Raw genomic sequence first — 14253 nt, 5'->3', positions numbered from 1 at the left:
TACATGACTTTCTTCTTTCAGACGAACACAATCAGAGTTATGTTAATAAATGTCCTGGCTCTTCCAAGCTTGATAATGGCAGTGGATTGCAGCCAACAGACTGAAGGTTGTACAAACCTTCAACAAATATGATTTTTTTCTTGCACAAACTCATCGGTTTGCTTCAGAAGGCCTTTATTAACCCACTGGAGCCCTTTGGAATTTGTTCATGATTGATGCACTTTTTTGAGCTTCAATCTTTTGGTTGCAATCCACTGCCATTATCAAGCTTGGAAGAGCCAGGACATGTATTAATATAACTCTGATTGTATTCGTCTGAAAGAAGAATGTCATATACATCTAGGATGGCTTGAGAGTGAGTAAATAATGGGGTAAATTTCATTTTTAAAGTGAACTACTCCTTTAACTTTGAACTTGCGAACTATGCTTCCAGCTGTGTCTCTAGGAACATTTAGTGCTTTCGCTATCTGTATCCTGTATCCTGTGTATCCTGTATATGTATCCTGTTCCTTGTTTGTGAAGGGCGATGATTTCTTCTAACGTTTTGGACTATTCTTTTGACTTAGCCATATTTCTAACATGCAGTCAAACTTGACACTCAACAAACTTAGCCAGTTCAGATATTTCATGTGTTCTAGCTTAAGCACACCTGGTGCAACTATTGAAGCCCTTGATTTGTGTCATCAGGTGTGCTTGAGGCAACACCTATTTTGCAGATTTGTGCAGTTTTGAGGGATTCTATTCAGGGGGTTGAATAATTTTGAGACTGCAGAAGTCATTAAAAATTGCATTTGCCTTTTTTGGTCTTGATTTTAAATTACTAATAATTACTAATAATGATTTGTGGTAACACATTTTGTTTTATTTTTTGTTTTTGAGGTAATTGTTTAATCAGTTGGATAAACATTTTTTGGCAATTGTTCCTCTTTGCAGAGGGGACTGTACTAAGCCTGGACATATTCTGGGCGACGCACAACGTCGTGATCACCCTGACATGCAGGACACTAAGAACATGTCACCTGCCCCCTTCACTCTTCTCAGACTGCTCACACACATGTCCATGCTGCTGGGAGCTCAAAACAACCCACAGGTTTTACATTCTTCTGCCTGCCATGGTTTTAATTTTTTTAATTACACACTTATATTTGAAGAACTAAGGAAGAACCAAGCACATCTCATGTTTTTCATATTTGCATGTTTGTGTCTAGAGTGTCGTGCAGATCATCAAGCCTGCAGTGCTGGATCCTGGTCGGTTCCTGATGGCCCATCTTCTGAAGGACATGGAGCAGCTGATCAGAGCTCTGGGTAAAGGAGTGGATGATACGGTCAGTACCGTCCATTTGACCATCCACAGTCTACTGGAGCCCCATCCGACCAGCCAGTGTAAGAGCCCACACTACTCACCTTATATTTGATGTGCCATATTAAGCTCCTGCTTCAGAAATTCAAGAAATGGAACATTTTGTTATTCTAAACAGGGCATGTTCTTTATGATCAAAACCTCATTGTTGATACTGGAGCACTGTCTATGAGCAGAATGGCGTCTAAGCGATTGTGGTGTTCTGTTCTTGAGTGTAATAATAAACACAGCAGTAATTTTGATGTTCCTAAATCCGAACCGCTGAAGACGCAGAGGCTGAGTTTGTTTTGGAAGGGAATATTCCCCACGATCAACGTCAATGCTTTCATGTTTGCGCGAATCATTTCACACACACCAGACTGCTTTACAAACGAGGGTCAGTATAAAGCTGGTTTTGCTAAGAAGCTGCTCCTGAAAAAAGGATCGGTACCAACTATTCGTGTTCCTGCTGAACCTCCAGAAGAAGTGAGTGTAATGTTTTATTAACCTTTAAATTAATCTTTATATTAATCTTTGCAAATCGCTAGCACACTTCACGATGAATGCGGCTGTTTACACTCAGGGTACATTATGGCATGTTTTCTATGTACGACGTTCTCAATATAATTCATAATCCCACGTTTATAATGAACAACGCGTTATGGTTATTGTGTTATTGTGTTACGGTGTACGCACAGAACAGAGGGACGGGGCTCCACAGAACAGAGGGGCGGGGTGAGCAAAGCTCATTATCATTTAAAGACGCATGCACTGAAACGGCGTGCTGAAAACAGAGCTGTTTTTGACCAGGTAAAATGAGTGTTTTCTTACAATACTAATGAGAATTTTTAATTAAAGTATATTACAAACTTTTAATTTAGACCCTAAAGAATCATATTAGCTTGTACAAAAATGGCATTATATGACCCCTTAAATAGTCAAGTACTTTTAATAACCTCGAGATTAGCTGATTATTTGAAATGATAATTAGTTGAAGCTCTGCTTTCCATTATTTTCTTTTTCTCTCAGGTTTTGGAGCATCAGCTAAAGAGAGTGAAGGCATTCATCTGGACAGATGAGCAAGTGTCTTTAAATCCGTTGATGATGTTGACATGTGGGGAACCAGGGCTTTTCCTGCGCTCTCTGCCCCAGAACTTCCTCATCCATAATTCATCCATCTGGAGCTGCAGGAGGAAGGTCTCGATGTTGAGTCTGACCCATATTGTGGAGCAGAACAACGGCCGGGACACTCTGCCTGTGCTCTGGAGGTTCCTTCAGAGGGTAAGATATCCATCAACAAGAGTGTTTCTCTCTCTGTTCAACAACCAGAGACTACAGCTACTTCCTAGATGGATTGTTTAGACTTTTGGCTATTAGCACAGTCTGGTCCACTTTTATGTTAGCCTGACTGACATATAAAGGACCAGCCAAGGTTTGTTTTGATTTAACATGTTCTTTTAGGGGTGAGTTTTTCTGCTGTGAAAAAGTGAAGGACTATATGTATTAAAGTAATGGTTAACATATGTAGAGATTTTCGCTGAAAATGTATGTAGACTTTGTAATCCTAATTTATATGTTTCCTAAAGAAAGTACAGATTACACTAGTTAAACTGAACGTACAGTTGGATAAGCACTACAGTTTACTACATTGACAAAACAAATTCTTTCTGAAGTTGTGTAAAGTTAGTTTAGATGTAATAGTTTTGTGTGCAATATGTGTGGGTTGTCTGTGGTTGTACCAACACTGAGACTCGTTTCATGTTAACCAAGTGTTTATTTTAGGAAGCAGAGCTTCGGCTGGTGAGGTTCCTCCCTGACATCTTGGCTCTCCAGAGGGATTTGGTAAAGAAGTTTCTGAACGTGACAGACCTGACCTACAGCACCATAGGAGAGTTCTTGCACAGCCAGAAAGCAGGTACTGCCCATATCACACATTTAAGAGATCATTTACCATGGCTAAGTTGTCTTAGGGTCAGTCATGATTGAGTTATTTTAAATTAAATATTAGTTATTTCAGTAAGCTTGCTAACAGTTGATTTTCCCATTTCAGCACAAATGTGCTGAGTAATCACGCAAGCATATGCCATTTCTGTATAAATAAAGATTGTGCTCATTGCAAACACAGTGATAGTGTCATGTTTTCATTCGACAGCTTCACTCTCTGCCTGGTATGAAAAGCGCATAAAAATCTTTTTGTCAACATGGAACCAAATCAGAGTATCTCTGGCTACCACAGGTAAGCCGACTAACTACTTACAGTGGCAAGAATAAGTTTGTGATGTGAACCCTTTGAAAATAACTCATAAAATGTCGTCTGATCTTCATCTAAGTCACAATTATAGACAAACACAATCTGACCCAAAAAGTTGTACTTGTTAAAAATGTTCAAAGTCACCCTGTTTTAGACCATTGTAAAGTCATTTCATGGACAGATGTCTTTTTTTTTGTTTTGTTTTTTGATAATCGATCCAGGAGAGATAAAGTTGCCAGCTGACTACACTCAGGAGGATCTGGGTCTGGACGCTGACCTGCAGGTTTTGCTGCCTCAGAGACACGGTCTGGGCCTGTGCTCCACTGCGCTCGTCAGCTACCTCATCACGCTTCACAACGGCCTGGTGTACGCTGTGGAGAAACACACCGGAGAGGAGTCTGGGTAAGAGCTTCAGCCGCTGTCCCATGTCATTTATGGTGTTTGCTAAAGTAGTCACTGCTCATGTAGGGTTATTGAAACCCACTTCCACTTACGATTTCCACCTGGCATATTATACGCCCATTGATGCTGGACTGGAGCCCATTTTTTTTTTATCCTCCCCATTACACAGCCTATACTTATGGAAGCTTGTTTCCGCCACAGAGTGAAAAATTAAAAAGGTAATTGCGACTTTTTAATCTCACAATTCTGACTTTTTATCTCAGAATTACGTGATATAAAGTCGCAATTGCAGGTTATAAAGTCAGAATTGCGTGATATAAAGTCGCAATTGTGTGTTATAAAGTCAGAATTATGAGATATAAACTCGCAATTGCGAGAAATATACTTGAAATTCTGACTTTTTTTCTCAGAATTGCATGTTTATATCTCGCAATTCTGACTTTATAATATGCAATTGGGAGATATAAAGTCAGAATTGCATGATATAAAGTCATAATTGCGTGTTATAAAGTCAGAATTGTGAGATATAAACTATTCTGTGGTGAAAAAAAAAAAAAGTCTGTCTTTTTTTTCCTTAGAATTGGATTTTATATCTCACAATTGTGAGTTTATATCTCACAATTCTGAGAAAAGATGTCAGAATTGCGAGATATAAACTCGCAATTATGTGTTATAAAGTCAGAATTGCGTGATATAAAGTTGCAATTGCGAGAAAAAAAGTCAGAATTCTGACTTTATATCTCGCAATTGCGACTTTATTTCATGCAATTCTGACTTTATATCTCGCAATTCTGAGAAATAAAGTCAGAATTGCGAGATGTAAACTCGCAATTGTGAGATGAAAAGTCGCAATTATCTTTTAAAAATGTTTAATTCTGTGGCGGAAACAAGCTTCCATATATACTACTGTTGCAGCCATTAAAAAAAAACTGCAGGTTGTCTTACTTTACACCTAGGCTATGCATCACAAATCAAGGCTTCACCACAGAACATGGACATTATTATTTCCAAGAGTTTTCAACAGTTAGACTAATGAAAAAAGTCAAATCCCAAACGAAAAACGAGACAGCCTCCTAACATGGCTACAGCCAGAAGAACAGTCTCTTACAGAGCATTGTGAGATAAAAAGTGTCCACAGTGAAAGGTTTTAGTTCTCCTTTCTTCTATGGGCCTTTTTACACCTGGTCATGCATTTTCTCTGATTGGATTGTTATCCGATTGTGAAAAGACCACGTGCAAAAGCCCTCCAAAACGCATTTCAGACTGATTTAAATCGGATCGCTCAAACCACTTCAGGAGGAGGTCTGCGCCGCATTCCAGACGAAACTGGACAAGTGTAAATGCATCTGGTTGAAACCACATATGTAAATTTTACCCCTCCCAAAATGTTAAAAATAAACGTGCCAGAGCTTGTTATAGGCTATATGACATGTTATAGTATGATATGACATTGCTACTGCAGCATGCATTGTCACGGATGAGTAGCTGAGCATCTCTTCAGCAAACCAACGCGCAAACTGCCGCAAATGACACTGAAAGTAAGTCACACATACTCAGAACACAAGCATCTTCATTAAAATGATCAAATCAAGTGTGTGAAGCGGACCCTGCAAATGAGCGGGAATAACACTAAGAAAGAGAGAGAGAGATCTTGAAATTAGCTGTTATAAGTAAATAAATGCAGCTCATGTCTGCTGCTTTCGTTGCTGTGAACTCCATTAAATTGAATGACTGTCAGTCTTGATGGTCACAGTAGCATTGTCTTGTTGTTTCTACTAGCGCAGCACATCTCGTAGTATCTTTTAAATGCACACTATGTAAGATTAAAATATCCAAAACCACTAGAACAAAGTTATATATTCTGTTGATTTGTGTACTTACGTTATCCCAAATGTTTCTAAGCATGTGTAAATCCAAAGAAATAAGCAGTTTTAACCAGGACACGGACCGTGCCTGTGCGTCGCCTGTCAATGACATCATACCCGCGTTTCCCTCGATTTTATTTAGTAGAAACCATGGAAACGCCAAAGACGCTTTAATATATTACGTGTTTTATTAGACAGGTGAGCAACTGTTTGGATACATTCATCGACATAAAACTAATCATTGTTATATAGCTTAACACTTTAGTCTTTTTGTTTAAATCTCGTTTTCTTGATTTACCGTGAGTACCTTGTTTTACCATGCCTAATATCGATCTAGCTCACTGCGGTGTGCAACAAGTGTCTCATATAGTAACCACCGAGCGAACGCACAAAGTAGCATTATAAGACTTTCATCACACTCAAATGTATCTAATATGATAAAACAGCGCTGCGTTTTCCCCACATACGCATGACCGGAAGAAGCGGCATAATAAAAGCTCCACTGCTCTCGAGTGTGTCGCGCTCGTCTCTCATTAGCAATTGCTCCAGTGCCTCGTTCCGCTCCTGTGTCTTTCGTAACGTTAATAAATCTTTAATACATTACCGGTCATCCATGAATATGATTTCTACCCGAGTCCCGTCGTATTCTCCACCGGCTGTAGAGGTGAAGACAACAACTCCCATGATCCCGCCAAATCAAGGCGCCATCAAGCTACACCTTTGTTTTGAATAAGTGACCTCTAGTGGTGAAAATTTACATAGTGTGCCTTTAACTAATGAATGTCTAAAACATAAAAAGGAGAAGCCTAAAACAGGCCCAATGCCCGGCCCTAGTTACAACACCTGTTTCTCCATATCATTCTCTGTAGTCAAGTCACCTACATTTATATAGCGCTTTTAACAATACAGATTGTTTCAAAGCAGCTTTACAGTGTTAAAAGGAAATTAAAGTAACAGATTGTTAGGCTTTACAGCAGCTCTAGAATAAAGTTATTGTCCAGCTAAAGTTAGTTTTGATTGATTGATTCACTTCCGTTCCAAAGATCATTAGTTATTAACTTGGGGGCCGCTAACACGACACCATTCTGACAGAAAACCCTTAAGACTTAACAGTGTTTGGTGGCTTGAGAACACAAACCTTGAAATAGGTTCCACAGTGCAAGCCTTGAAAATGTATTAAAAAAAAGTCATCTCTGCGCAAACTTTAAAAACGCAAACCTGTGAGAACGCTGACGTACTCGCACATGCGTATTACGTGTTTTGTCTATAGGTGTGCACGTTTGAATATATATGTGCGCAGGCACGTAGTCTTTCTTTACAAATTGACCTCAACAAATTACTTGTCTGGCCTTAAAAATGTATAATACAGAATTTTTCATCGCTTCGGCGTAGCCATGTGAACTGGAAGTATTTTGACAACGTTTTATCTGTATAGAGGTAAAGGGAAGGGACTGTACTGTACTGTACTGTTTCCTCCAGTTACACGGTAAGCCCAGCTGAGCTGACGGAGCTGCACGTGATCCGCTACGAGTACGAGCGGGACCTGCTGCCGCTGGTGCTGTCCCACTGCCAGTACAGCATGGAGCGCGGGCAGGAGACCCTGCTGGAGTACGACCTGCCCTGGATCCAGCAGCAGATCCTGACCCGCTTCCTACAGGCCAAACCACACATCACCATTAATGTACGTCACTGCACCACTGACTAATGCCTGTTCAGATTGGTTTTTAAGGAGTTCTTCAGGCTTGACAACCTGCAGAGTACATATATTAGAAAAATTATATTATAATATTATATTTATTTTCGTTTTGTTTTTCAGGGAATTCCAACAATGTTGAACAGACAGGACAGAAATTATGAGATCATATTAAAAGATGTGAAGGGCAAAGTTCAACAAGTAAGTCACATTATTTGTTTTAGCATAATACATGTTGAATCTGTATCTTATGGCGCTTTTCCACTGCATGGTACGGCTCGGTTCGGCTCGGTACGGTTCGACTCGGCGCGGAACGGTTCGGCTCGGTTCGCTTTTCCACTGCATGGTACGACTCGACTCGGTATGGCACGGTTCGGTTCGCTTTAGCTCGGTTGCTTTTCCACTGCAGTTAGTACCGCTTCAAAGTGGGTGGGTCTGATCGTAGTTGCCGCCTCTACTGCCATGACATCATCGTAAACATGCCACATTTCAAACGCACAACACCAGAACAATGGAGCCTATTGAGGGGATGGTGTTCTTGATTCTTGGCATGTGGATGTTTTTAACTGCAAGACGGAGAAATGTGTTTAACATGAGGCTGATGGCAGCAAAACAAAATACTGCTAAAAAAAAAAAAACGAGTCTGGGAACTCTTACAACGAAGCGCAGATGACGACACCAACAGTGATCTGCAGTGTTTTCACGTCACATTTTAGTATCGGTACGGTACGCTTGGAACCTCAACAGAGGTGGTACCATTTAAAGCGAGCCGGACCGTACCGTACCATGCAGTGGAAAAGCGCCATTATACTACTGGGCTGTTGAATGCTGCATTCTGATTGGTTGAAGAATGTTCTAATGTCTGCATTAGAGTGCAACAGTGACGGTCCACATTTTCAGCAGTGCTGGATTTTTTCCATTCATTTTTCCCATAGGGATTTTTAAAAAGTCTTCGTTGAAGCGTTAAAAGCCATGAACCAAACCAACCAGCTATGAGGTCAATCATAACATTACAAACTTTCATTTGAAAATCAGACAAAAATACAAAGATTCGAGACTGTGTACTTAACGTCATTAGTGAGGGAAAGAACTACAATCCCATCAAGCATTGCGAACAGCATAATCGAATTAAAAACGAATTGATGGAGTGTGTAGCTTTTAATTTCTTTAACAACCATGTAGGAAGACACAACATGGCCATATTCCAGGATGGCGATGTCAAGAGTTTCTAAGTCCAGACTTTAAATTCTTTGAAAGTCTTTGGGATGTGCTGGAGGAGACTTTACAGAGTGCTGGACTCTTGCATTGTCAATACAAAATCTTGACCAAAGATTGATGCACCTCTTGATGGTAATAACATCACAAGAATTATACAAGATCTTGTATTGACAATGCAAGAGTCCACTACTCTGTAAAGTCTTCTCCAGCACATCCCAAAGACTTTCAAATAATTTAAGGTCCGGACACGTGTGCCAATTCATGTGCGAAAATGGGCCTGATGAATCTTGACATTTTTATCTTGGAATACGGCCATGATGTGTCTTCCTTCATGGTTGTTTAAGAAATGAAAAGTTACACAATTCATCAATTAGGGTCAAAAGGACTGTTGCCAAACATATAACATGCTAGAAACATAATAATCAATGCAATATCATCCAATCATAGATTCTTAAGCATTTGCATATTTAAATCCGACTTTTTTGGCCAGGACATTCAGCAAGAACCAATGAGGTTCATTCTCGTGTGTTACGCAGTATGTTTGAGCTTCTCCAAGAACCAATGAGGTTCATTCATGTGTGTCAAGCAGGTTCGGTTGAGCTTATGTTTATGTTTACTGAACAATGTTTATATGTGAATAAAAGCCTAAATTCAATCTGTTCATTATATAAAGCGATCGAGTCTCTTCAGAAAATTTGGACTAAACCGCTTTAGTTTTACGATCTTTTTAGGAACTTTTTGAAGTGTAAAAGTGGTAGTTGTGTAGCTGTCAATGGAGGGACAAAAATCTCTAAGATTTTCATCAAAAAGATCTTCATTTGTGTTCCGATGGTAAATGAGTCTTACGTGTTTGGAACGACATGAGGGCTAGTAATTAATGACCAAAAAAAAGCCTCCATCACTAACTCTAAATTGAGGCTTGGGATGAGATGTTTAAGAAAGTGAAAATAGTATTTTAAGAACAATAAACCTGACAAATGTCTTGAAATAAAACATCTGAACAATGTTTTTGGGGTGTGGTAACCGTAGTTTAATCAGAATAATTGACTTGTTGGAGTGAGGAATTTATTGTTCCTCACTCAAATTATTCCTTACTTATATATTGTGTTGGTTATGTTGTTGTTAGACAAAGGTCCACAAGATAAACTTTAGTTTAAAAATGCTCTAATGAACATTTCTGTTGTTTAAATGTGCCTTTTAAATTGTGTGGTAACAATTGTGTATTTAATGAAATCAGTATTTACAATGCAGAGTAATATTTGTAACATTTCACAAGCTGTGTTGTGCTTGTGTATCCAAAGGAGCCGTTGGAGCCTCTGACACAGCATGACCTGGTGAAGGATCTGCAGTCCTACAGTGACGTGTGTGAGGCGCTGTCCACCGTGCAGCTGGCCCTGGGGTTCCTCGCCGTGACCGGGGCCAACCCACACATGCAGCTGAGCTCCTATCTCAGAGAGGTGCTGCAGATGACGGACCACATGGGCCCACACATCGACAAGGTTGGTCATGAACACGCACTTCCTTTATTATTTGACTGTGCAGAGCAGTGGTGTTACTAGGATTAGGGATGCACCAAAATGTTGCCTACTGAAGATTTTCGGCCAAAACGGCTATTTGTCATGATCAGATGTGTTTCTCTTTGGGGGGGGGGGGGGGGGGGTTCAAAAACAGTTAGATGGAACAGAATTAAACAAAAAGCTGAGGCCTTGAGATGTTTAAAAGTTAATTTTTTCCTTGATGTCACCTTTAAAGTGCAGTGTTTGTGCTGCAAAATGAGCTAGATAAGATCCATCATAAAATTAAAAAGTAGCACTAGTCTGAATTCAAGAATACAGTAATTCAATAGGGTAACACTTCATGTCCCCTGTCACATCTTACGGGGTTCTCTGATGTCATTCTTTCAATTGAAAAAATTTAATGATAGCATATCCATGGCATTATATAGAGAGATGGATTACGGCAGTCAGACGAGAGTTTTGTCACTCCCTCAGCCCTTGTATTAGAAACTCCCTCACAGCGGTGTTTACTCGTTTTTTAATTCAACTAATTGACCACTCTGACCTAATCTCTAATCTGTAGTCTGGCAATGTGTGGTACCTTGGCTTTACTTACTTTGCAGTTAAGTGCAGGGTTTCTCAACCCTGGCCCTCGAGATCCACTTTTCTGCTGAGTTTTGCTCCAACCCTAATCAAACACACCTGAACAAGCTAATCAAGTGCTGTGTCTGAATATACCCTTAAATATTTGAGGGGACAGTCATTTGTAGTTGTGTTCGAATCCATAGTGGACGTTATCAAGTGCACTCAATCAATCCCACAATGCACCGCAATAACGAGTGTACAACCGATGTATGCTCAACGGCTAGAGAATACCCATAATGCACTGTGAAAGTCACGTGTCGAATGAATTCCCGCGTCTGACCAGAAGATGGCGCCCACAGCTTAATCATCCATCCATCCGTTTCCCAAACCGCTGGTCCAATGTGGCTAAATGTAATATCATACAGGTATAAATTCGTTTTAATTGATTCTTAAATTGTTTAATTAAGGTTTATAACATACTAGTTTCAATGAAAGAGTTCAAGATAAATTGTTTCATTACTACTAGAGTTGCCAGTTTGCTAAATTTCAAATGATTATTAACTCTTTCCCTGGCAGCGTTTTTAAAAAAAAGTTATCAGTCACCGCCAGCGTTTTGATCATTCTTTTTTTTTCTATCAACACTTGAATGTGGGTAAGTTTCATAAAAAAGCAACTTTTTGAACAAAAAGCTGAGAAAATCACATTTTGTCAAAGTCTACGTCTAGATCAGATTCAGAGCGATGATCAAAACACAGATGAAGTCGATCGAGTTCAACACCCCCAAAGGTTCAGTCGTTTCCTCTTCATGGGTTCAACATTTCATTCAGAAACATTATGCAGTTTTGATTTATATGCCATTTAATGTCTGATGATCGCGTTATTTTACATGTGTGTCAGCAATGCTTCTATCGCACGTTTTTGCATCTTCTTCACCTGTGTTTTGATTCTGCACTCTTTCAGAAGATGTCATAGCGCCCCCTGCCGTATAAAGCCAGACATTTACGTCAATGGCGGGGAAAGAGTTAAACAGTAAACCCAAACTATGTAAAAGTGACAGCCCTACACCTTCTGACGCACTGTGTCTGAATTCACTCACTTGTTTTCATCCACTCCCTCAAGTGAACTAATGTAGGGAATAGTGAATGAGGGTACAGGAGGTAATTTCGAAAACAGCCAAGGTTTTCGGGATTACATAAAAGTTATAAGCAGGTGAGATTGATCAAGGTTGGAGCTAAACTCTGGAGAAAATGGACCTTGAGTTGAAAAGCCCTGACTTAGTGTCTAAGTGATGATTGTGTGTGCAGGCATTGAGCAGGTTCAGTCTGAAACACTGTGTGGCGCTGTGGCAGCTGCTCAGCTCTCTGAAATCTGAGACCATGCTACGTCTGAAGAGGGTGAGACGCTCAACATAGTAAATCGTGTTCTGCTTTGTGCTTTGAGTTTGTGTGTGAAAATGTCTTTCTTCATCTGCACTTCAGGACCCTTTTGTGGGAATCAGCAAAGAGTACAAGCATCCTCTGCAGAAGGAACACAAGACACTGCTCACAAGTTTCTTCACCAAGTCCAGCGCTGACGCCTTCCTGCTGGAGATGCACGAGTTCCTGCTCCTGGTCCTGAAGAACCCAAACGCCACGGACACATTCAAGCCTGACTGGGGGTGAGCCCTGATGATGGGATAATATTAGCATTGCTGCAACTTTTCTTAATGAGTTTCTTGGGGGGAGTTCAGTTTTGCCTCAGTTCATAATTTACATATGATTCCTGAGGCACAGGTGTATAGATACATATAAATGTCAAAACGTTTCATTTCTATTGGAGAGATCTGCTCAAATCTGTCAAATGTTCTGAAAAAGCACATGAAGGATGACTTGATGATGTAACTTCTGTAGTAGTAGTAGTAGTAATTATAATAACACTGACATTAAATTCATTGCCTAAAATATTAGCTGAAATATATTTAGCTGTGCCTAGAGAGATAGGCAATATATCAGTAAAGCGATAAACTGGTAGAATTATCTTAACCAGTGATTTTTGAGAATTTTTTTTTTTTTTTTGCCAGTGTTTGCTGCACTGCTGACTCGACTGCCGTGGCATAAAAAAAATCACATTTACCCAATTTGTGAATGTAACTTTGCAGTCATGATTGAGACTGCAAATTGAGTTGCACTTCTACTGAGTTGTCTTATCCTCACAATCTGCATGCACAGAGCTGTGTTGTGTGATTCACAAACAAATGACTTACTATTTCAGGCTTTCATATTCGACAGAAAACTGCAGAGCAAATCTGTGGAAGCCTGGTTAATATTGTGGTGATGTGCACTTCAAAGCTCTTACTGAATGTATGTAAATATGTAATAACTCAGTGATTTGTGTCTGTCCTGCAGTCTGAAAGACACGGTTGTGTCCTACATGGAGCTTAAGGATCTGGACATTCCTCCTGAGGTGGATGAGTTCTTCCCTGAAGAGATCCTGCTCGCGCAATACACCGACACCTGGAAGTTCTCGCTCCATGTCAGACAAGAACGAAACCAAAGATGAAGAGCTTCTCTTCCCAATCACTCTTAATTTTGATTGTTTTGATTTACAAATGCCATACTTTTTAAAAACAGTTTTTGCATACCTTTACAGTTACAGTGTGCTGTATAAGGTACAGGGTTATGCTGCATACTTGCTCATTTATATACAGCACTGTGTACAGACATGTTAAGATGCAGTCTGTCAAAGTAATCTCTAGAATTTTAAGCAAATACATTACAATGTATTACAAAGTACAAAACAACTCAAAACAATCATGAATCCATTGTTAAACTTTTGCCATAACTTTTTTCTTCCATTTTTTTTTTAAGTTGCTAACAACTATATAACCATTCCTTTTTTTATTTGTTTACTTTTTACTTGTTACGTTAGAATACGTATAGACTCATTTAAGAATGTAAACTCATTTGAAATATACACTTCACATCATGAGTCGGTAACACTTTATTTTACAGTGTCCTTGTTACATGATATGTTACATGTACTTACCATAGTAATGATATGATAACAGTAATGATAATGATAACAGTAAATTATGCATAATTACATGCAACTAACCCTCAACCAAATCCTAATCCTATCCTAACACTATAGTAAGTACATGTTGTTAATTAATATTATTTAGTACTTAAATGTACAATTACATTGTAACAATGACACCTTAAAATAAAGTGTAACCCATGAGTCCAGAACTGGACAAACCTATGTCCATACCAACCTCGTGTTTTTGCTCTTTATTTTTTTCTCTGCTTAAAATGCAAAAATGTTTTATTGTTTTTGTTTTTTAGATGACTAACATAATAAGTTGTTATATAATTCTTTATTCTTTATTCTTTATTTCAAGGATAGCCCCTTGAGATGTACCATCT

At 39.3% G+C, this 14253-nt stretch overlaps 1 protein-coding gene across 1 annotated transcript in view; it reads left to right on the top strand.

The window, feature by feature from the left end:
• LOC311095396 (E3 ubiquitin-protein ligase rnf213-alpha-like) overlaps positions 1-13760 on the top strand; it is a gene marked incomplete at its 5' end in the record, with an annotated part of 61696 nt that extends 47936 nt beyond the window's left edge. Inside the window, 12 exons of the mRNA XM_084133880.1 lie at positions 934-1090; positions 1209-1383; positions 2331-2620; positions 3122-3254; positions 3492-3575; positions 3812-3992; positions 7337-7538; positions 7674-7751; positions 10070-10267; positions 12154-12243; positions 12328-12506; positions 13234-13760. Coding sequence (XP_083990006.1) covers positions 934-1090; positions 1209-1383; positions 2331-2620; positions 3122-3254; positions 3492-3575; positions 3812-3992; positions 7337-7538; positions 7674-7751; positions 10070-10267; positions 12154-12243; positions 12328-12506; positions 13234-13387 — 1921 coding nt within the window. The 3' untranslated portion in view covers positions 13388-13760. The remainder of the gene's footprint in view (positions 1-933; positions 1091-1208; positions 1384-2330; positions 2621-3121; positions 3255-3491; positions 3576-3811; positions 3993-7336; positions 7539-7673; positions 7752-10069; positions 10268-12153; positions 12244-12327; positions 12507-13233) is intronic.
• Positions 13761-14253: the final 493 nt, after the last annotated feature.

Source organism: Abramis brama (assembly GCF_963993115.1).
Source record: "Abramis brama genome assembly, chromosome: 13".
NCBI lineage: Eukaryota > Metazoa > Chordata > Actinopteri > Cypriniformes > Leuciscidae > Abramis > Abramis brama.
Note: the sequence above shows the minus strand (reverse complement) of the source record. Positions and strands in the feature narration are given on the sequence as shown.